We start from the raw sequence: 23,167 nt of genomic DNA, 5'->3' as shown, positions 1-23,167 counted from the left end.
ATTATTATAAATAGAACACCCTGTATTTTACTTGCTCAATTAGAAATCCTCTTTTTTCTGATTTTAAATATATACTTTTCAAAGAATATACGGTTTTAAACTTACTACGGTTAAAACTGACAGTTCCAGATATATAATAAATAATTGTTTTGGGGTTTTCCGTGAATTTGCCAATTTTGTGTTACATTTGTAATGAAATGTTAATAACCACAGTTTGGACAGTTTCAATGTTAAAACAATTTTTATTTTTTTAAATTTAACACGTTTTAACTATTTTCTTTTACTGTAATTCTGACAACTTTTGACAGTTTTATCATCAGAATAACACAATTTTGTAAATACAATTTTTTTTTATAAAAAAACAAGCATAAAAATACATATAATTTTGAAATCGGAAAAAAAGTCTTCTAATTGAGCAGCTAAAATACAGGGTGTTACATTTAGATTATACAGAACATGGATCAAAAATTTAATAAGTGATTAATATATGTCAATTTTTATTAAGCTATTGTGTCAGATCAAAATTAACGGAGTTGACTATTTAAAGCTGTATCCGTCAGTCATTTAGGTTTAATTTGAGTTTAGACTGTGAACTCTCAATAGCGTAGAAAGAAAATCATCACAGTCTGAACTTCAGCAGCGTTAGTAAAATATAAACAATCTGTCGGTAGTGTTTTTAAATACAATTTTCTTATTTAATGGATAAAAATAAGCCGTAAAAGAACGAGGGTTACCTCTTAGGCTCTGACCCAAATTGAGTCTTTTCTCTAACGTAGTTTAGATTCAAGGCGGAAAACCCAAACAGGGCCTAAAGAGTAAAAGTACGGAAAGACTCAGAAAAGTCGTTTTTAATAAAACAGTTATGTATATTCTCAACTACCACTTAGGTCGGTGGAAAGCACGCATACATTACACCCTGTCGGCAGTGCTTTCTGTGAATAAATAAGCAGCCATCGGTGGGGTTAAAGGCGACAAGCCACCGCAGCAGCTCCAAAGAGGGCCCCAGGTGGCACATTAAGGCGGTCGAAACGCGTCTGGATTACAAATAGTACCTAATTGGCATTCATCAGTAGAACGAATTGTAATTCAATGCGTAATGCTTATATCTGGAGTTTTAAAAAGAACGCAAATATTGAGTTTATCTAGTTGACCACTTCTTTTTGAATTAAATTAATAGTAAAGTGTTGATATTTGAAAAATTGTGCAAAGTTTGTACTGAACACAACTTACAGAATTTGTGACTTACTAAATGGAAAACCCTGTATATTTTTAGGTCAGTAGTTTGCGCGAAAGCAGGGCTACAGGGTGACCGAAAAACAGCCTAGCAAATTAATTTCTGAGATACTCAAGGTCAAAAGCAATGAGTGTCAATGCAATCGTTGTTTTTGATGTAGTGTCGTTGGCGTCCTCTAGTTGTAAAACGGTGGAACCGATCGATTTAAATGACTATATTTTTGGAAACGTCACAGTCCGGACTATCTTTTCTCTTCACTGTCCTTTTGACTTCAGTTGTCAAATTACCGAGTTATTCAAGATCGAAGACACAAGTGTCAGTAAAATTACTGACTAGATCTAATCTAAGTACTTTTTGGAAAGGCCTTGGCCTGGAATATATTTTCTCTTCAGTATCATTTTGACGTCAGTTGTCAAACAACCGTGTTATTCAAGGTCAAAGCCAACACTGTCAGAATCACATGTTTTTTGCGTTTTGCCAAACTTTGACTCTACAGTCTTCAGAAGCGTCAAACATATAAATTGACATCGTTTTGACAATAATATGTTTAGAATGACATTTGCGCCTGTCAATTTGTTAGTGGTTTGTTGGTTGTGACAGGGTGTCCTATATTAAACTTTCAACTTTTAGCCTTTGGACCGCAATCTTGTTACTTTCAAAAAGTCTTCTGGTTAGGCTAACACCAATTTTAACCCTAAATATCTCAGAAACTGTAAGAACTTTTGTTATAGACAATATTGGTGTAGCTCTGAGTGTGCGCAATCCCACGATACTAAAATATACAGGGTGTTTTCAAAGCAGCCTTCTGGTTAGGCTAACACCAACTAACTCTAAATAGAAACTGTAATAATTGTTGAACCACCATGTAAGGGGCTAAATAATAAGAGAGAGGTATTGCCTGTCAAAGTGGGAACTGCCAATTTGAGACTAAACTGACTTTAACAGTAAATAACTGTGTTACTCGACGTTTTTGGTATACAGTATACAGGGTGGTCAAAAGAGGATTTTAAAGCTACAAATTGATGTATTGAACCGTTTAACTTTAAAATAACCGTGTTATTGGCCGTTAAAATGGGTACTCTCAAATTTGGACTAAACACCCTTAAACTGCAAATAACTCTGTTATTTGATATTTCTGGTATAGAAACAATATAGGGTGTCTAAAGCGAATTTGAGGACTGTCAAAATAACAAAGTTATTGAAATTTAAAGTAGAAACTGTCAAATTTCTATTAAACTGTCTTTGATAGTAAATGTCAATTGTGGTCAATTATCTATAGACGTTTTTGCCAGTTTAGTGATTAGGGACCATTTACAAATTTTATTGCAAAATTTCAAAAATGGGGTTATTTTTACGTTTCTTGCATTTAATTTAACCTTTTCTTTAAATCTTTTGTGGAAAAAGAAAGGGATTAGCAAGGTTACATTTAAAACTACCCAATTTAAAGAAAAAACTTAATCTGCGTTTTACAGGGTGACCCAAATTAAACTTTAAAAACAAAATCATATTTTTCTAATTTTGGCATATAAAGTGACACTTTTCAAAACTGATTAGAGTGACAAAACGTTTTATTTTACTTTTCATAACTAGTTACATAAAGTACTACTTTATGTAACTAGTTATGAAAAGTTCATTTCATCACTCCCTGTTTTTATGCATTTCCGTACAAACATATGGGCGACATCCATCATAACATGTCGTTGTCACTGTTTATACAAGGTGCTATGAAAGTGAATATTTGTGTTAAATCACTTTAAAAGATGGTTTATACCGCTTTTTGGTCAAAATTAGAAAAAATTATGTATGCAACACGTTTCGAAAATGTCTTATTGTGTAACTCATTCAAATTGTAGGACCTCGCTGCGCTCGCCCTACAAACATTCATTCGTTACACAAAATCGATCTTTTCGTAACTGGTTACATAAATAGCTATTAGGTCATCAGAAAGAGGAAGAAAATACCTTCTAATTCTCAAAAAAAAATAAAAAAATTAAAACCGAGTCAATCAATTTGAAGAAATAGTCGCTCAAAAATTACCAAAAATTTTGCTGTATTTTGGTAAATGTTAAACTACGTCATTGTTATGTCAAATTTGCTTGACACACTTGATGGAGCATCAACTCGAATACTGATGACGTTTAGTCTTTTTGATTATTCATGACACCAACTTGTGATTTAGAAAAACTCGAAAACCGGCTAAACCAAATATGTCAACTTATTATATATTTTTGGAATCTGAAGAAAAAGGAATATCAACTTATCAACAATTATACAAGAAATTTGTATTTTTCTTCGTCTTCATCTCTTTTATAACTTTTGTATTAACATTTTTTTATGGAACGCCGTTTTACTCTTTAATGAGTCGAAGCGTAAAGTATCGTTCGAAATTTTGCTTTTGCTGTGCACATTTTGCTGAGCAGTTTAGTTGCAAATTTTTTTTTTGTTATGATTTTATTAAGTTAGCAACACTGAGGCTTGTTTGCAGATGTAATAGTCTTATTTTAGACGTTTTGCGTCTAAAAAGAATATACATTTATAGTGCTCTACAACTAGGTTTCTCAATTAAATGAAGCTAATGCAGCAAATAGGAATATGTTTAAAAAAGCTGAACAAAAACGAACTTAAAGAAAATGGTATCCAATTCAATTTACATATTGGAACAGCATCGATAGAAATCCAACAAAACTTAACAATCTCGATCCACCCACTCATAAATTCGTTATGGAGTTCTACGATTCCGTTCGCAACTTTCCAAGATCTCCGGAACTTCTCTAACAAAGTTACTTGACAGAATTTAAAATTTAATCTGAACTGCCCAATATTAGTTTTACTTCCAGTTAGATTTCGGGGAAACGGATCCTCATTAAAGTTTGGAAAATTACAGAGTATCTGCGATTTGTTTTGCATTCAATGAAAAACCGACTCGTCTTAATTTGAGCAAATGAATGTGATTGCTTTGGAATGGTGTCAAAAGTTTTAGGAAAACCGAAATTGTACGTTAATTGAATTGTGGTTAATATAAACATTAAGCTGTGCTGTATTAGCACTGCGAAGTGAGCCAATTTACCTTGTGGTTTCCCAAAAACCGCCGTCACATATCTTTGCATTTAAATGGAGCAAAACGGTAATACCCGACTCGACCATGTCTTTAAAACAAACGAAATTTAATACTCTATTTTCGTAGAAAATAAGTAAAATAAATATTATTGTTTTTATTTGAATGAGTGAAAAGTACACGTGAGTTAACAACTTGGAAATTTGGCTTACCTGCAAATTATACGTTCGATTTTTTTGAATAGAATCACCATCAGAAAATACTTCCTAGTACGTAAATAAATAATTTCAGTCGAAATTATAAAATAAGGTTTATCAATAATTTATAAATAACGGTTCTATACTGGCACGTGTTGAACATTAAAATAATTACTAAAAACTGAAGCATGCCTTTATGATAAATTGAATATTTATATGGCATAGAAAAACTGGTTTAAACACATCAGTACATAATGGAAAAGTTCTGAGTAAAATTGCTATTAAGTTCAAACTATGAATAATTGTTTTTTTTTACATTTTTACTTCTTTATCACTACTCTAGTTTTTGTTAACTTTACTAACTGAAATTGGACTTCCTGGCTTTGATAGATTATTGACTCTAAAAATATTTAGGCGAAAAATGACCCTTTGTTTGCTGTATCCACACAACACGCATACAATAACCAACAACCAGCTATAAATTGCAAATTGATGCAGAAAAGTGCAATAACCTCGTATAAATATATTTGTATGAAAGGGCGTTTTTGTTCATATTAATAAGTAAACCATATTTTAAGTTATTAAGAAATATTACTCCACAAACAGCTAAATAATCGAAACAATCTGCATAATTACTGGGATTATTCGATATTCTATGTCATTACTACAAATCCAGGAAAGCACGGTAATTTTTTGCTATGGGTTCAATACGGTTAATAAATACATTTAAAACGCAATTATATTAATTATAATATTCTAATCGTTAGTTTACTTATTATTAACGATTATTCTTCTGTACAAATGATTCTATGGGATACTTGATGGTTTGGTGTTATAATGTTCGTTTTAGACTAAATTAGTTTTCAACTGAATAATCCCAAAATTAATTTAGGTTTAGTGTCATGAATAAATAGATCCTGTTTTGTTATTATAACTATATTATAATCACTTATCAAATTTTCAAATAAAGCACCATTTAAATTACTTAAATATACATAGACAAAAGCATTCGTAAATAAAGCTACCAGAATAAAAGCTAATCAACATCAATTTTTCTAAATGAACCATAATAACCCAGAGTATCATCATTTTCTAGCTTGGTTGGACGTAACGATTCGTTCGTGGTCATGTATTGGATTTTATCGAACCTTGGTTTCATTTCTTCAAACTTTCTATACAACATATCTAAAATACACTAACAAAGTCAATCAAGTTTTAATAAATTCTTAAAACTTACCACGTAGTTCTTCTAAACTTTTTTCGTCACCTTCAATGTCTTTTGGTAAAATATCCTTACTAAATTTTTCAAAAGCTGCACTAGTGCCTTTGTCAACTGTCAGCTGCATACAATTTAATTATTGATTAACTGTTCGATTATTTGTTTTGTTAAATCACATACCCTGTGTCGTAGCTTTTCTGGCAGTAGAGGAATAAACACATTGTTAAAAGCTATTTCTGCATAATGGGGTACATTGAGCATGAGAATGGAGGCCATCCTGGCTGAATACACTTTCTAAAAAAATTTGCTAAGAAACAGTCTTTCAAACAAATTGAAAAATTACCTCAAAAATTACAAGAAATTTCTTCAGAAGGACTGCACTAAACCTAGATATGTGAGCAAGCTTTTGACCAGCACTGTCAAAAATTATATGCAAATTGTTGCATTTGTCTTCTTGAGTAAGTAATTCCAAAACATGTATTACTTGAATTATCCAGCGTTCGTGCAGAAAGTCTTCAGGTTCATAATTTTCATTAAGACGCAAGTATAACACTCTTTCATTTTTGTTAGTCATTTTTGGCAATGGAATACAATAACTGCAAATAATTTAATTAACAAACAAGCATGAATTAAATTTTTGATGTGTTAGTCTCACGCAATTTTGCTGTGAGTTACCATTTCAGGTGAGAGTGGATGTACTGTAAAGATCTCTGGAATCAATCTTCTTATAGTGTAATACATGTCCATTTTACCTTTAGCTTTCTCAATGCTGCACTTGCAAGAAGAAATGAAGAAAATGCAAGCATTTACACCTACAATACACTGACAGTTACCCTGATACTTCTTAAATATAGATTACTTACTTGGAATTTCAGGAAAATGTGGTTGATCTTTTGCCCAATTCATTAAAGTGTTGACGTAAAAGTTTACATCTGATTTAGTTTTACCAAACTCCTCGTAAATCTTTTCGTAAAATTTATCCTCATTTTTACCAAACTTGTACGTGTCCATTGCTAGTAAAAATAGTTTACTTTAATCACAAAAAGATTGACCTTTTTCTGCCTAAAATCTCAAACGTCCTGTAATCAACTCTAAACTGACTTACTTCGGTTCACTAGTGTTAAGTTGTTGTGCCAAAAATGTTAGTTAATAGTTCCTTATATTCTAAATTGACGTCAATGACCGCACTTAATAAATGTTTTTTTGATGACTAAAATCACAATAATGTAAAACGTCTGATTTCACTCCACTACATCAGAATGACTTGTGCTGATTAATTGCTGTTAATATATACAAATAACTGGATCATAAAAAAATAATTAACAAGAATAAAATAACAATTAATCAAATATATTTTTTTAAATTGGCGTGGTTACAAAAAAAATATTAATTTTAGTAGGTAGTTCGGTTGTGTTTTTCAAACCTTAAGTCATCCGAAATTTGCTTTAGTTATCACACTCTATATAATTGTTATTTTAATATTCTGTAACAGTTAACAATTAATTTAATAGGTTATTCTTCTATTGTTGTTAAAATGTACTTTTTATTTACTTTTACCTTTTGGTTTTTTCTTTGTATAATATAATTAAGTTGAGAAATAATTATAAAAAAAGATGTGAATTGATGTGCATTTTTCCTGAGGCTTTCTAAAACCCTTCACTTTTTCTTTTTTCTTTATAATATATATAATATGCAGGGTGTTTATGAGTTGTAGTGACAAAAAATTTCAACAAAAACATGTTTCTATGTTTCTGCAAGTGCTTTGTTCTGAAGAGACAGTTAAAGTTTCAGCAAAAAAGTACAAATTTATTAAAATAACACAAGGTGTGCACGATATTTTAACGAGCTTTTGATGGTGATACTTATGAGTAATACATATTTTACTAAAAACGTTGAAATAAAAAAACTATTTTTGGAATTCTGATTTTTAAGATTACTGAAAAAAAAAATCAATTTATCATCCAAACGGTTGTATTTTTATATTAGACTCATATAAGTTTGAGATACAGAGTGTCTCGAAAACAAAACATGTTCTCTTGAACTTTTTGAAGAAATCTCTTCTAGACTTTTGTTACCACAACTCTGAAACACCCTGTATACTGCAACGACATTTACAATTTATGGTTTTCCAGACAAAAACTACTACAGTACGCAGACGATACAGCACTTGTTGTTCATGACAAAACCTTGAACGACTCTAGCTTCCGATTGACTGACAAATTTTACTAAAACCAGCTTTGTTTATCTAACCACAAAATTAATATACACTGACGTCAAATAACAGGTTCAGCACAGTTTCAGCTTCAAAAAACAAAATGTATGTAAATTGCATTGATTTGGAAAAAAACAGTTTAAAATTTGACAAAACAGTTCGTTTTAAATGCATGTACGAGTTTTTCATATCTCAGTTTGATCATACCAGTAAATTGGTGCTAAAATTGTTTATTAGCCTTATTAAAGACCTTATTGTAAACACAAACCGAATTAATTCTAATCATCACAGAAAGGTCTCAAGGAAATTTTAGCACCTGCCTTAGTATATCTAAGACAAGAGATTCTATGGAAGCTTTCCTTCTGTCATTTCACTCCTACTCAATATAATTAAACTAACTAATTTAACTTTTAAAATATTCTGCATGGTATATTAAAATCACATTAAATTCACCGTCATTAGGTAATTTCATTTAAAATCAATTAATTTGGTTCAATATAACACTTTCACGTGTAAGTATAGAATTTATGCAGTAAAATTTAATTGAAATTGACGGTTAATTGCAATACAAATTTTGATTTTAAGTTGTTATATTATTGTTTCAACTTCAACTACAATAATTTTTCACAAATTGATATTTATTTTCAAATCCGTTCTAGTCATAGAAACGTAATACCTATATCATTTTAATGACCTTTATATGTTTATTTAAATCTGAACAATACTCAAAACATTTAACAATTTTCTTCGAAATTATTATCGGATTGAAAAGCTTTAAAACCTATTGCATGTATGGAATATGTGATTTATAAGAGAATTTTTAAAAAATTTGCAATAATAATCATCTCTTTTCGAATAGATTTTAAGACATCGTTGTGGTTAAGATGATCTTTTTTGTCAGTAGTATGGATGTTTTGTTTTTCCTTTCGATCATATTTCGTACTTAAGATTGCTTTGGTTCTGTTCAGATAAGCTTTTCCGATCCGATGGTATCTTGGCATTTTTTGGAAACATATTTTTTACAAATGTAGGGGTTTTCTGTGGCTTTTTTACATTAAAAAAAGAAAACATGTATTAATTCTAAACTTAGAAGAGTGGTCCATAATTCTCAGACTTTAGTAACAATTGAGTTTATGAATAAACTCAAAATTTGTATTCTTTTTTTTTTTAGACCAAATATAGTGTAGTCAAGATCATGGTTCAATTCTCGTGGTTAATTTTAAATTAAAAGCAACTATTTCTAATACATCTTTAAACCTAGAACATGAAAGAATGCAGTACAATATGATCAATACTTAGAAACTTACTGAATACTAAATTTTCATTTCATCTTCCTACTAAACATATTTAAAAATAGTTCATTAACAAAAAAGCAGCTAAATAATCGAAACAATCTGAATACTTATTGATATGTGACTCGCTATTTATGCTGTTTTACAGTCCAGGACATATTTGGCTTCGTGTCCAATGCAGATAATGAACATTATTGAATTGAAACGTAAATTTGATTTTAATCTGGGAATTGTTAGTACACACCCTGTAGGTCGTAGGTCAGCTGACGATTAGTCTCCTAAACAAATGAGACTGTTGGAAATTTGATCGTTTATGCGGTTTTCAGTGTAGGTTAGACCAGATTTTGATCAATTAAATGCCTTTATGTGTAATAATGTTCGTGAATAGTTAGTAGTTATTGTATAACCATTAATGGATTGGGAAATTGCAAAATAGTTAGTTATTATAAAACAATTTGTATTACAATCAGCTTCCAAAATATTAGTGTCACTAGTACATTCTAATTTATCTATTTAGATAAAATTTATAGAGAAAATAATTTTAATCTACATCAATTTTCCTAAATGAACCATAATATCCTAGAATATCATCATTTTCCAGCTTAGTTGGACGTAACGATTCGTTTGTGGTCATGTATTGAATCTTATCGAATCTAGGTTTCAATTCTTCAAATTTCCTGTACAGCATTCCTATGTAATATAAAACAATTATTTATAGTAGCAATCTAGTTTTAGAAATTATATGTAACTCACCACGTAGTTCCTCTAAACTTTTTTCCTCACCTTCAATGTCTTTTGGTAGAATATCCTTACTAAATTTTTCAAAAGCTGTTCTAGTGCCTTTGTCAACTAGAAGCTACATACAGTTTAAGTAAGATGATTATTGATTACGTTGAATTGAATCACATACCCTGTGTCGTAGCTTTTCTGGCAATAAAGGGAAAAACAATTTATTAAACGCTACTTCAGCATAATGAGGTACATTGAGTAGGTGAATGGAAGCCATCCTGGCTGAGTAAACTTTCTAAAAATATCTTTGTACAAACACCTTTTAAAGCAGAATAAAATTACCTCTAAAATAACAAGAAACTTTCTCAAAAGTATTGGACTAAACCTAGATACGTGAGCAAGTTTTTGACCAGCACAGTCGAAAATTATATGGATATTATTAGACTTATCCTCCTGAGTTAGCACTTCTAAAACATGTAATACTTGAGTTAACCAGCGTTCATGCACAAAGTCCTCTGGTTCATAATCCCCATTAAGACGCATGTACAATACTCTTTCGTTTTTGTTTGTCACTTTTGGCAATGGAATACAATAACTGCAAATAATTTAACATAGAATATCATTCAAATGTAGAAAGATTACCCTCTCACGCAATTTTACTGTGGGTAACCATTTCAGGCGAGAGTGGATGTACTGTAAACATTTCTGGAATCAAACTTCTTATAGAGTAATACATGTCGATTTTACTTTTAGCCTTCTCAATGCTGAACTTGCAAGAAGAAATGAAGAAAATGCAAGCATCTACACCTACAATACAAGTGTTAACACATTTTATTAACAATTATTATAACTTACTTGGAATTTCAGGAAAGTGTAGTTGATCTTTTGCCCAATTTATCAAAGTGTTCACATAGAAGTCTATATCCGTTTTGGTTTTACCAAATTCCTCGTAAATCTTTTCGTAAAATTTATCCTCATTTTCACCAAACTTGTACGTATCCATTGCTAGTAGAAATGGTTACTTAAACCACAAAAAAAATGATTTTTTCTGCCTAATATTGCAAACGTCCTGCAATCAACATACACTCACTCTAAACTGACTTGCTTCGGTGCACTAGTGTCAATTTATAATTAAAGATTCGTTAAAAAAAACATAAATAAACCAAAAATATCAGTTAATAGTTCCTTATATTCTAAATTGGCGTCAGTGACCGCACTTGCAAATACGACAAGACTTTATAACTATTTGTTTATACAGTTCAACCGGTTGTATCTACCAAATAGCTTTTTGGTCAGGTAAACGTTAAGTGATATTTGTCATTGAAGGAGAAATCTCAAATTAAGCCGATTAGTTTATAGTTTGACCTTCTTATTCAAAGTGCATTTACATTTTAATGATGCATTTACAAGTTTTATTTTTCTTTCGGTGCATATTTTTTTTTAGTATATAAAGGGAAAGTATTGTGTTCAAAGTAATTTTCAACTGTATTTTATATCTTTATGAGTGATTTACGGGATGTTTGCAACGCAATTTGTTTTCTATGACACGTAATCTAGTTTGTCATTAAACTGTGAACTGTCAAAGACGATTCCGCGAAGCTATAAAACTGTAAAACTATAGAAACATTAGCAGAGTCAGTTTAAAGTAGTTTAACAATTCCATGAGTGTAATTTTTACAATTTGTGAAGTATATATAATTTACTTAACATGTACGCCATAATGTCATCTGTCAAACTATACACTTGAAAATAGCAGAAACATTCCAAAAGACCTTTGTCTTCAATCCAACAGTTTTTTCATATTTTTTAAATAAGGTTTTACGACGTTAAGTCTCAAAAATAATGAAAATACATTTCAAAATATAACTGCTGGTAATCACCATCAAAAATAATCTGAAAATTTAAAGAAGATAATCATACAAACAGGGTTGCCAACCTTTAAATGAAATAATTTTCCAAAAATCGTTTTAAAAAAGTTGCCAGATTTCACTACAATTTTCCCGATTTTTTTAAGTTTTGCTTTAATTCTACTTTCTTATATGTACTTTACAAATGCTTTAAGAGACCGCTTAAAATGCTATTATTACGTTTACTTGACATGGATTTGCTGATTTCAAAACAAACAAATCTATTTTAGAATACTCAGACTTGGCAACACTGAATGAAAAACCAGAGCCACAAATCAGAAATATGTTATTTGTGTGTAAACGTTATTCGTCTAATTGACTGTTGAACTCTCTTCAGTCTCTACTTGGTTAAAAATATTTACTTTTATTTGTTTAAATACTATAAGATTTTGATATATTTCATTTTTTAATTTGAGATTTTGTTTGATTGACCTTTATTTCGAGTAGCTTTTACTTCAAAACAATATTTTCCTAAAGTCAAAGTTAAAATGACAATTTTTAGCTGCTCAGCGATTTTGTTTGTATAAACTTTTACCAATTTTTTTTACCAATTGTGAAATGAATAAACTTGAAATTGATGCTTATAAAATTTAGATCTTTTCAATCAAAACTTATCCAAATTTTAGGCTAAAAACTTACTTGGTAACTTGACTCTATAAAGAAAGCATTTTTTTACTGATGATTTTTGTAATAATAATAATAAAGCCGTTTATTCCAACAGATGTACACATCCACTTACAGGATAACAAACTATACTGAACTAAACTAAACTAATGGCAAATCAATAGTGAAGAAACAAACAAATAAAAGACGGAGAAACGAAAACAATAATGCAACAGAATGTCACCTACAATAAAAAGTTTACAAATAAGTGCATTTCACTAAAATTAATGTCACAAAGATTACTCATTCTGTTAAAATTCTTACACATTACATAGATGGGGTTTTGATATAGGATGTTAGATGAGGGAATATCAACATGAAATTTTACTTGATGTATGGAGTTTAAACGTGGCACATGAAAATATACAGATGAAAGCAATAAGGGACAGTTAATCAAGTCGTGCATAAGTTTGAACAGAAATTTCACAGAGTGAACAGTTCTTCGTTTGCAGCGAAAATCTTGTTAGGACTTCATTATAATCAATTCCACGGTCGGGATAGACTTCGTCTTCTTTGAAAATTAAATATTTCAGAAATCTCTTTTGCACAGTTTCAATTGAATATTCGTGACTTATAGATAGGATTCCAGATGATACTGTTATATTCTAGTTTGCAGCAGAGCAAAGTAGAGTAACTTTGAATTGCAGGAAAATGTTCTACAATTTCTGATAATAAAACCAAGGGTCTTCATGGAGCGGGCAACCATCTGATTGATGTGCGGTACAAATGTAAGTTTTGTGTCAAATATGACTCCTAGGTCGGAAACTTCCCCCAGTCGAGTGAGTTCCATACTGTCAATGGAGTACTGAAAGACAATAGGATGAAATACAATAGGCAGAGAGGAAGGGACAATTGGAGGTCTGTTACATAGCGATCATTCATGGAGAGTTTGAAATGTTTTCCTGCAGAGAAGAACAATCTTCAACGGTTTTTATGATATTATAAATTTTAAGATCGTCTACGTAAGCAAGCTTGTTATTAATGAATGAATGTTTAAATGTAGTTATGAAAGTAAATCAAAAAAATTGTGTCACCTTTAGCAAATTATAGCAACATACTTTAAAATGACAGTCATTTTTACATGTTTTACTAAAACAACCAATTTTGATTTGATTGTTGTAAAAAGCAGGTTTTAAAAGGTTACTTTTTTGCATTGTCATATCCAGCTTTGTGACGGTCCAAACGTGTTACTTTTTTTGTCAAAACACCTTCATATAACCTGTAAAATTCCTCCCAAAACCACTTAGTGAATTGGTTTCCATTTGGAAAGGGACTGCATTATTCAAGATACAAGACCGTATCGAACCATAATTGGACCTTTTTTCGGACAGCATCATTTAGTATGTTGATGTGATTCTAAAACAAATTTCAGTACAAAATTTATCAAGTGTTAAAAAACAACAATGCGGAAAGTAAATTGTATGTAGCCGCAATTAATTAAAGCAAAGCAAAGCTAAATTGGAAACAATTAATTTGTGTCCTTTAACTAAAAGGCATTCATTATTCGATTATTTCATTTGCATCGTAAAGTTTACGGCGTCCTCAGCTATTATTACGTCAGTAATTTCCGACGTTTTTGCCATTGATTTCCTTTTTTAGTACGTATCCAGTAAAATTACCGTGATTTTCACTAAACACGTTTTTATATCGCCCCGGAACTTTGTTTGCTCTTCTGACACTACTTAATGTACTGAATAATCGCCAATTTCCTTAAAAGCGTTATCTGAAATGAGTTTCATTTCCGTGACCCAATTATCTTACCCCGGTATGGATATCGTAATAAAATGTTCAGGTTTTATTATCTAGAATGGAGTTAAAAAGATAGAAGAAGCTCAACCAAATTAGTATAAACTAGCAAGTTTTATGACTACTGATTTAGTAAAAGAAACTAAAAATAGGTTTTTTTATTCGTTGTGAGTAAAATATTGAGATTGATTTGATTTGATATATTTGTTGTTTTTAGTGTAAGTAAAGGTTTTAAAAAACTATATGAGCCAGAAACAAAAAACTGATTTTCCATAACGATATGACTAACGTAGAAATGAAAGAAAAATCTCAAACATCACCCTTTCTTTAGGTTTTCTTATAAAAAATAAAATCAAGACCAAATTTAATATTCCTAAATAGACCAAATAGACAATTTGTTATAGCTAATAAATAATACTTCCTTCCAGTTAAATCAAATCACTTAAATAAATAAATAAATAAAATTTAATAGTTTCAAAGTCATCCTAATTTAATTATTTTCAAAAGTGCACAATGTATTAAAATTAATAATTTTTACATTATTTATGATTGCATTAGATAATAATTAATCAACGAGCTTAGGTAATTTTATGCATTGATTTTCTTTTTTAGTAAAGTTGGAAAATATGTTTTGTCAAAATGGAACATCCTGTATAAAACATATTTTTGATTATGTGCATGTGCGCTAATCAAATAATCTGAAACAAACAGGAAAACTAGGTTATTGAACTTTTCGATTAGTAGGTTAGGTTAGGTTAGGAACGAGTTTTTTTACCTTAAATATTTATAGAAAATGAATTTGTCATTAGTTTAATAATAGCTAAATGTAATTTGTTTCAAACTTGTATAATTTTTATTAATGAGTTCGAGGCTTGTGGCGCTCATTAAACATTGGACATTATTTTTTTGTCACCTTACAGCTATTTACAGTTTTAAGAAATAATTACATTATCATTTTCAAGCTTTCCGTAAACATATAAATTATCAGTGATAATTAATACGTTCGTGCCTGGCAGACACGTTTTTTGAAGTAATGTTTAAATTGGTGTAATTTACAAGTTGTTTAAATTGGTAGCAATTACGTTGAAGTTTACTGAAAATAATTCAAAGGGTTGCAATAATTATCAATTATTTTAATAAGGAACACGTTTTCATAACTTTAAACTGCGTTTGATAGATTTATTGAACACTTTCTGACAGTTGTGATGTGTTGAATACTTGCACTTGTCATGTGCTATATCAGTTTACATACCTATACTCTGTTCAGTGACTGTTGCGTCACATAATCTTCTAAAAAGTGCCAGAGGCCTCTACAAGTGTCTTAAATCTTCCCAGAGTAGTTTTATATTGTCAGAGGCCTTTAGGACCATTTCTAAAGTTGCATCGAGTTCTAACTGCTATAGAGAACTTTCTCTACAAGTGCCTTAAACCTTCTCAAACTTGTTTTAAATTGTCAGAAGCCTCTAGGACCATTTTAAAAGTTGCATAGACCTCTAAATACTATTGAGAATTCTCTAAAAATTGCCAGAGGGGTCTACAAGTGTCTTAAACCTTCCCAGAGTAGTTTTATATTGTCAGAGGCCTTTAGGACCATTTCCAAAGTTGCATATACTTCTAAATACTAATAAGAATCTTCTAAAAAGTGCCAGAGGCCTCTACAAGTGTCTTAAACCTCCTCAGAGCAGTTTTAAATTGTCAAAGCCCTTTAGGACCATTTTGGAAAATTCAAAGACCTTTAAATGGTATTGTAAATCTTCTAAAAAGTGCCAGAGGCCTCTACAAGTGTCCTAAACCTTCCCAGAGCTGTTTTAAATTGTCAGAGGCCTCCAGGACCATTTTGGAAAATTCAAAGACCTTTAAATGGTATTGTAAATCTTCTAAAAAGTGCCAGAGGCCTCTACAAGTGTTTTAACCCTTCCGAGAGTAGTTTTATATTGTCAGAGGTCTTTAGAACCATTTTTAAGTTGCGTATTCGAAATGCTATAGAGAACTTTCTCTACAAGTGCCTTAAACCTTCTCAAACTTGTTTTAAATTGTCAGAAGCCTCTAGGACCGTTTTGAAAGTTGCATAGACCATTAAATACTAATAAGAATCTTCTAAAAAGTGCCAGAGGCCTCTACAAGTGTCCTAAACCTTCCCAGAGCTGTTTAAATTGTCAGAGGCCTCCAGGACCATTTTGGAAAATTCAAAGACCTTTAAATGGTATTGTAAATCTTCTAAAAAGTGCCAGAGGCCTCTACAAGTGTTTTAACCCTTCCCAGAGTAGTTTTATATTGTCAGAGGTCTTTAGAACCATTTTTAAGTTGCATATTCGAAATGCTATAGAGAACTTTCTCTACAAGTGCCTTAAACCTTCTCAAACTTGTTTTAAATTGTCAGAAGCCTCTAGGACCGTTTTGAAAGTTGCATAGACCATTAAATACTAATAAGAATCTTCTAAAAAGTGCCAGAGGCCTCTACAAGTGTCCTAAACCTTCCCAGAGCTGTTTTAAATTGTCAGAGGCCTCCAGGACCATTTTGGAAAATTCAAAGACCTTTAAATGGTATTGTAAATCTTCTAAAAAGTGCCAGAGGCCTCTACAAGTGTTTTAACCCTTCCCAGAGTAGTTTTATATTGTCAGAGGTCTTTAGAACCATTTTTAAGTTGCATATTCGAAATGCTATAGAGAACTTTCTCTACAAGTGCCTTAAACCTTCTCAAACTTGTTTTAAATTGTCAGAAGCCTCTAGGACCGTTTTGAAAGTTGCATAGACCATTAAATACTAATAAGAATCTTCTAAAAAGTGCCAGAGGCCTCTACAAGTGTCCTAAACCTTCCCAGAGCTGTTTTAAATTGTCAGAGGCCTCTAGGACCATTTTGGAAAATTCAAAAAAGTGCTAGATGCTCCTAAATATGATGAAAAATTGTGTTCTACACTCTTCTAAGAATTGTTTAATTTTCGTTATATAAAAATTGATTGGTTGCTTATATAATATATATAATTTAGTGTAATCCCTCCCTTAAGTTATAACCTAAAACTATAATAATTTTGACAATCAAAAATATGGTATTCTTTTAACTGGAACCACTTTCTAAATACCTTTTTTCCTTTATTTTTTGTTAAGCAAGTTACTTGGTAAATTATTTTTCAGGTTTAGTTCACTGAATCTTGGTGCGTGACGCATCAAAATTTGAAACGATAAAAAATGTAAGATGTAGATCAAAAATAGCATTTTCAAGAAAATAATTACTAACCCTTTTTCCACTACATAATTTATTAACATGAAGTAGGCGTTGTTTGGGCTGTCCTTAGAATTTTGCTTATAACTTTTCTATTTACTAAGAAAATTGCTTATTAGAAAAAAGTATTAATAGATGACTTTACCTAAAAGATTCTAAGTTTGTTGATAAACACCTCCATTAATAAAATACTCTACATATAATTTTGAAGAAAAAAAAAATATCTAGAAGTTTCACAAAATATTCTTAAAAGAGTAAATCGTTAAGCGTTATACAAAAAAATTGCTTGTGTAAGTTAGTTTTGAATGGTATTTTGAAGAATACGAACACTTCCCAAAATGGAAATGAAATTTTAGGTCCTAAATAGATAACACCTAAACTGTAATAAGTTTTTCCCTTATATACCCTCCCATTCGCTCCTTTCTCTGCTATCAAAGTAAACTTTTATAATCAAGGCTGTGTCACGCATTTTCTGAATTTTATCGCACAGTCCCCTTTAGCGTTCGCTCAGATTTCGAGTAAACAAACACCTATATTATAAATTGGAACTGTCATATTTGGTGATTTATTCTTATTTAACAAGGGGAGGAAAATTTCCAATATACAGGATTTACATCCTAAGAAGATAGGCTGCCAGACTTAACACATTCAGTCAGTTAAAAGATTCAAAATGAGATCTTAATATTAAGTTTATACTGTGCTTTCTTTATATCTTTTTGGCTCTAAAAATATAAATTTGGCTCAAGATCAAACTGAGTTAACCAAGAATTCTGTAGTAAGCTCATACCTCTCTTGTGTTGTCTGCTTTGGGTCAATTGTGTAGATTACAGTTTAATTTAAACTCCAGATTGTAGTTAACAGAACCTGTAGGTACAATCGATCCTTAATGCCTAATAGGTGTCACCGTATTACACAGAACTGTGGTGTGTAAATTAGGTTAAAGTCCAATACGTTAAGACAGAAATTTGTTACAAAATAACATTCCAGTAGAATATATTTGAATCCAACTATGTACTGAGGTGTGATAAGTTTTACTTTACGGTGATAAGAGACTAAATTTGAGAAAATTGCATCTGCATTTTTGTTCTGACCGTTAAAATAGTAAGAAAAGTAATACACTTCTTAAGTTTCTAACTAGACAATTTGTGTCTAATAATAATAAAAAAATTAAGTGTGTTGGTTAGTGGTCAATCAAATTTAATCCTGGACTAATTAATTCTACTGACCGTGGCCCAAATCAACAACATAACCCAATTAAAAGGAAACTAACCTTGGAGAAACGATGAATTAAATCAGAAAAAAAATTGATAAAAAATAACGTATTTGGGCAACAAATGCGAGTTTGGCTGTTTCTGGCACGCACTGTGGCAAAATTAGTCCGACAACATCGTTAACACGCACGGGCACAATTAATGGAACAGGGTCTCTGACTTGCAATTGACTAATAAATAAATACTTTATAATTTGGGAATATAAGGAAATTCGCTGTTATATTTGCCAAACATGCAAACGAGAGTTAACAAAAAGCCATTATAGTGGAAAATCAGCTATTGTTTTTGTCTTATTATTAATAAAGCTACCCCCTGACGTTACATGACAAAATAATGTATCAATAAAACTAGCTCATAATAGTTTCTAATAAAATTTTACAGGTGACAGTGAGAAGAAATGAAACAAACACAAAACAACAGTCAAATGACTGAAAATCAAAATGAGAAAACCAAATAACCGTTTTCAATTATTCGGTTCTAAAGTTAAAGTGAGATTTCTTTAATTGCTCTCACAGTTTTAGAGAGATTCACTACAAACTTGAAATATAGTTAACTCTAGACAGTTTAGACATACCAACTCATTCATCATTGTAAATATTTTCGTTGTCTCTCTCTTCTGTTGCAAAAATTTCTTCAACAAATCGACAAATTATGACTTTGTTTATAATTTCATGAATGTATCAAGATGAGTTATTATCTACAGGGTAATTCAAATTCGACCCTCACCATTGGGATCTCGGAAACCATAAGAGATACGAGAAAGTTTAAATTGGGGCAAAGTTGCGCAATTTAAAGCTCAACCAAATGCTGTTTTAAAATTTTTGATTTTCCGAGTACTTCCGAAGATATCCGAAAAAAACTGAAAATTTGATTTTTTGTTTTTATTTATTTCTAACCTTATTTGAAGAGATATCCTAAAACTAAAAGCATCTTTTCATTGCCACTTTTTCCTAGCTATTCGATGATGGATTCAAATTTGCCACACGACGTTTCGTTTTCTGTCAGTCATCATCAACTTTCTTTTTTCTTATGGGCGCCATATTGGATTTTTAGCCCACCAAATAGTACGTTTTATTCTGATTTTAGTGATGTATAATAACTTATGATTTGCTTCATAAATAACAAAATAATTCAATAAAAACTATTTTTACTTTAGTTATTGGCTTTGAGTTAATGGGCCGTTTTAAAAAATGTCATTATTTGACAGTACTTGTCAAACACGATAATTCGGACGATCGATATTATACATCACTAAAATCAGAATAAAACGTACTATTTGGTGGGCTAAAAATCCAATATGGCGCCCATAAGAAAAAAGAAAGTTGATGATGGCTGCCAAAAAACGAAACGTCGTGTGGCAAATTTGAATCCATCATCGAATAGCTGAGAAAAAGTGGCAATGAAAAGGTGCTTTTAGTTTTGGAATATCTCTTCAAATAAGATTAGAAATAAATAAAAACAAAAAATCAAATTTTCAGTTTTTTTCGGATATCTTCGGAAGTACTCGGAAAATCGAAATTTTTAAAACTGCATTTGGTTGAGCTTTACATGCGCAACTTTGCCCCAATTTAAACTTTCTCGTATCTCCTATAGTTTCCGAGATCCCAATGGTGAGGGTCGAATTTGAATTACCCTGTATATTGTTTGTACTTTAACAAAAATAAAAAATTATAAAAAAACTGATTTTCGTTGTTAATACAACTCTGTTATTCGTGACTGAACTATTTTGCTAACATTTTGTTTCTATTAGGAATAAAATTAGGCACATTTCTGGACGTTTAATTTCCTTAATTAAACGGCCAGAAAATTCCTGTTCTATTAGTAATGCATATACTGGCTATCAAGTTAATTGGGACAATTCATTGTTTTTGTTTATTGAATGAATTTAGACCAACCCATTACAAGCTCCATTTTTTGTTTAAAAGAAAACGTAGGCACAAATATTAGAGTTACAAATAATTGCTAATAGTCGTCTAAACAATATTTACGTAAACAGGGTGTCTCAAAATTACGTGGCCAACCAAACTTTTAAAGGTCAATTGCACGCTCCAACATATCTGTACAAAGATTTGAACAAATTGATTTTTTCTTTTAATATGGCATACAATATACTCTCTATCTTCTCTCTTTTCTTCTCTTTTCTCCTTTCTATTCTTATTTCTTTAATCTGGTAGAATACAACGTTTGGTGCCTCAATTTTAGCGCCTGTTTTTCTATCTTTTCTTTTTTGCTTTCAATTCTTCTTCTTTTAATCTCGTATGTTACTTTAATTTGAGCGTGTTTATTTTTTTTCTTTTAAGTCTTTTTCTTTTAAATTTGGTAGATTACAACTTTTGCAGCAAATTATTAACTAGTTTTGGCGCCTTTTCTTTTCTTGCAATTCTTCTTTTTTTAATCTGGTTGAATACATTTTTACACGAAAGTTATAACCTCTACTTTTGAATTTTTTTATCTTTCTTTTAATCTGCTAGAATACATTTTTTTGACGCAAAATTATAACTTCTAATTACCGGGAACGGAGTAACTTTCTTGGCTATGCTGACGACATAGTCATTATGGCCAAATGCAAATTCGAAGGAACCCTCTGTGATCTCGTAGAAAGGGAGCTAGAGACCACCAGAAGATGGTGTTTATCAGTGGGATTGAAAATCAACTCATCAAAAACCACAGTGGTACCTTTCACCAGGAGAACAAGACTTCAGCACTTGAGAAATATCCGCCTCAATGACGAAAGCTTAGAATGGCGGCAAGAGGTTAAATATCTAGGAGTTACCCTAGACTCAAAACTTATCTGGAACCGCCACGTAGAAAAGATTGCCAGCAAGGCAAGGTCATCACTGATGGTGTGCAGGAACATTGCGGGAAAGCTCATCTAACATCCCCTCGATGATGGTTCTAGAGTGCCTAGGAAAGCTCATTCTCTAGAAAGGAACAACAAAGGTAACCCTTCTCTGGGTTCCGGGGCACGTCGGATTAGAGTGTAACGAACAAGCAGAAACTCTGGCACGAAAAGGAGCATCAGCGCCACTGATCGGGCCAGAACCATTCTGCGGCCTTGGAAAAGCATATGTTCAGGAAGAACTGAATAAAGCTGAAGAAGAACTGAGCGCAAAGCACTGGCAAAGACTTCCAGGACTGAGGTAGGCCAAAGATCTCCTCGGCAATTTGAACCGAGCAAGATCGAAGACACTGATTAACCACAGCAAAATTATTCTCAAGGCATTAAAGGGGTATTTAACGGGTCATTGTCAACTCAGAGAACACCTAAGGAAGAACCAGAAACACTCCACCACATCTTGCTGGAGTGTTATGCTGTACGCCACAGAAGACTAAACACACTGGGATGATACCAGCTGGCTGTGGAAGAAATACCTCGAACAGACCCACTCAAGATCCTGAAATTCTTAAAGGAACTAAATCTTGAAGGGCTGCTATAAACCAGGAAACCTTGAGATAACAGAAGAAGATGGGGCAATAGATCTAATCAGGTCGCAGTACATTTGTCACCATCCACACCTACCATTACCATTGGCGCCTTTTATTCTCTCCATTCAAGTCTTCTTCTTTTAATCTAGATGGAACAATTTTGTCCACAACTTTTGGAGCCATTTCTGCTTCTTTTCTTCTCTTTTATCGCAAAAGTATAACCTCTAATACAGTTTTTTCTGTTTCGTCATTTATTATCTCATATCAGTTCTGCTTCTTTAAATCTGGATGATAACAATTTTGTCGCGAAAAGAAGAATCTTTAATTTTGCAGCTTTTGTTCATTTTTTTGTCTTTCAATTTGGTAGAATACGATTTTCTTCTTTGCTTTTTTCAATCCAACTTTTAATATGGTAAGATATCATTTTTGGCACGAAAATTCTGGCCGCTATTTTTGTCGCTTTTGCTTCTTCTTTTATTATCTCATATTAATTATTTTTCTATTTGTTTCGGGTCTGAATCAGAAGCGAAGACCTTAGACAACAGACACACAGGACATAGGAAGGTGGGTAAGACAGAGAAGAAAATACTGGAATAAGAACGCAGAAAACACGTAAACAGTCCTGTCTGAAAACGAATCCAATGCAGACCTCCAAAACGCCAGAAAAAGTGTTGGACATCAACGTCCGAAGAGGCATAATATGACAAAACAGGCATTAGCGTATATGGACATCCATACTAGAAAGAAGAAGAATTATTCTTCTTTTAATTTTAGTACAATACAGTATTGTTGCTATAAGAACAACCTTTTGGCGTCCCTAATTTAGACCAGCTTTTAACAAGGTTTAATCAAATCGTCGTTACACCGAAAGCAGGTTATAACAAAAATGTCAACTTTTATTAGTTAAAAGCTCACGTGGTTATGCCATTTTCTGCAAACTTTTCTGCAAACAAACCTCTTCTGATTCAAAGCGATAGGTTTCTAGCTTCTGGAA

At 31.6% G+C, this 23,167-nt stretch overlaps 1 protein-coding gene across 1 annotated transcript; it reads right to left on the bottom strand.

Annotated features, from left to right (window-relative positions):
* Positions 1–5,406: 5,406 nt before the first annotated feature.
* LOC145732812 (uncharacterized) lies at positions 5,407–11,294 on the bottom strand. The gene is made up of 12 exons (XM_081985311.1): positions 10,794–11,294; positions 10,589–10,745; positions 10,281–10,533; positions 10,120–10,233; positions 9,963–10,065; positions 9,752–9,899; positions 6,569–6,735; positions 6,361–6,517; positions 6,049–6,301; positions 5,886–5,999; positions 5,724–5,826; positions 5,407–5,671 (listed from the first exon to the last, which is right to left on the bottom strand). Exons 1-12 carry the CDS (start codon positions 10,939–10,941, stop codon positions 5,523–5,525), a joined length of 1,866 nt encoding a protein of 621 aa, XP_081841437.1. The 5' UTR covers positions 10,942–11,294; the 3' UTR covers positions 5,407–5,522.
* Between the last annotated feature and the right edge of the window lie 11,873 nt (positions 11,295–23,167).

The sequence above is a fragment of the Ips typographus genome, linkage group LG8 (genome assembly GCF_016097725.1).
Source record: "Ips typographus isolate SLU linkage group LG8, UJ_Ityp_2.0, whole genome shotgun sequence".
NCBI classification, from domain to species: Eukaryota; Metazoa; Arthropoda; class Insecta; order Coleoptera; family Curculionidae; genus Ips; species Ips typographus.
The sequence above is the reverse complement of the archived record's forward strand: the minus strand, read 5'-3'. Positions and strand labels throughout refer to the sequence as shown.

Excerpts from the sequence above, each read along its gene's own strand:
- LOC145732812 (XM_081985311.1), bottom strand. The coding sequence starts at position 10,941 with ATGGATACGTACAAGTTTGGTGAAAATGAGGATAAATTTTACGAAAAG. Across the intron at positions 10,534-10,588 it reads GTTACCCACAGTAAAATTGC|TTATTGTATTCCATTGCCAA; the intron begins GTGAGAGGGTAA and ends AATTATTTGCAG. Across the intron at positions 5,827-5,885 it reads CAGAAAAGCTACGACACAGG|CTGACAGTTGACAAAGGCAC; the intron begins GTATGTGATTTA and ends AATTGTATGCAG.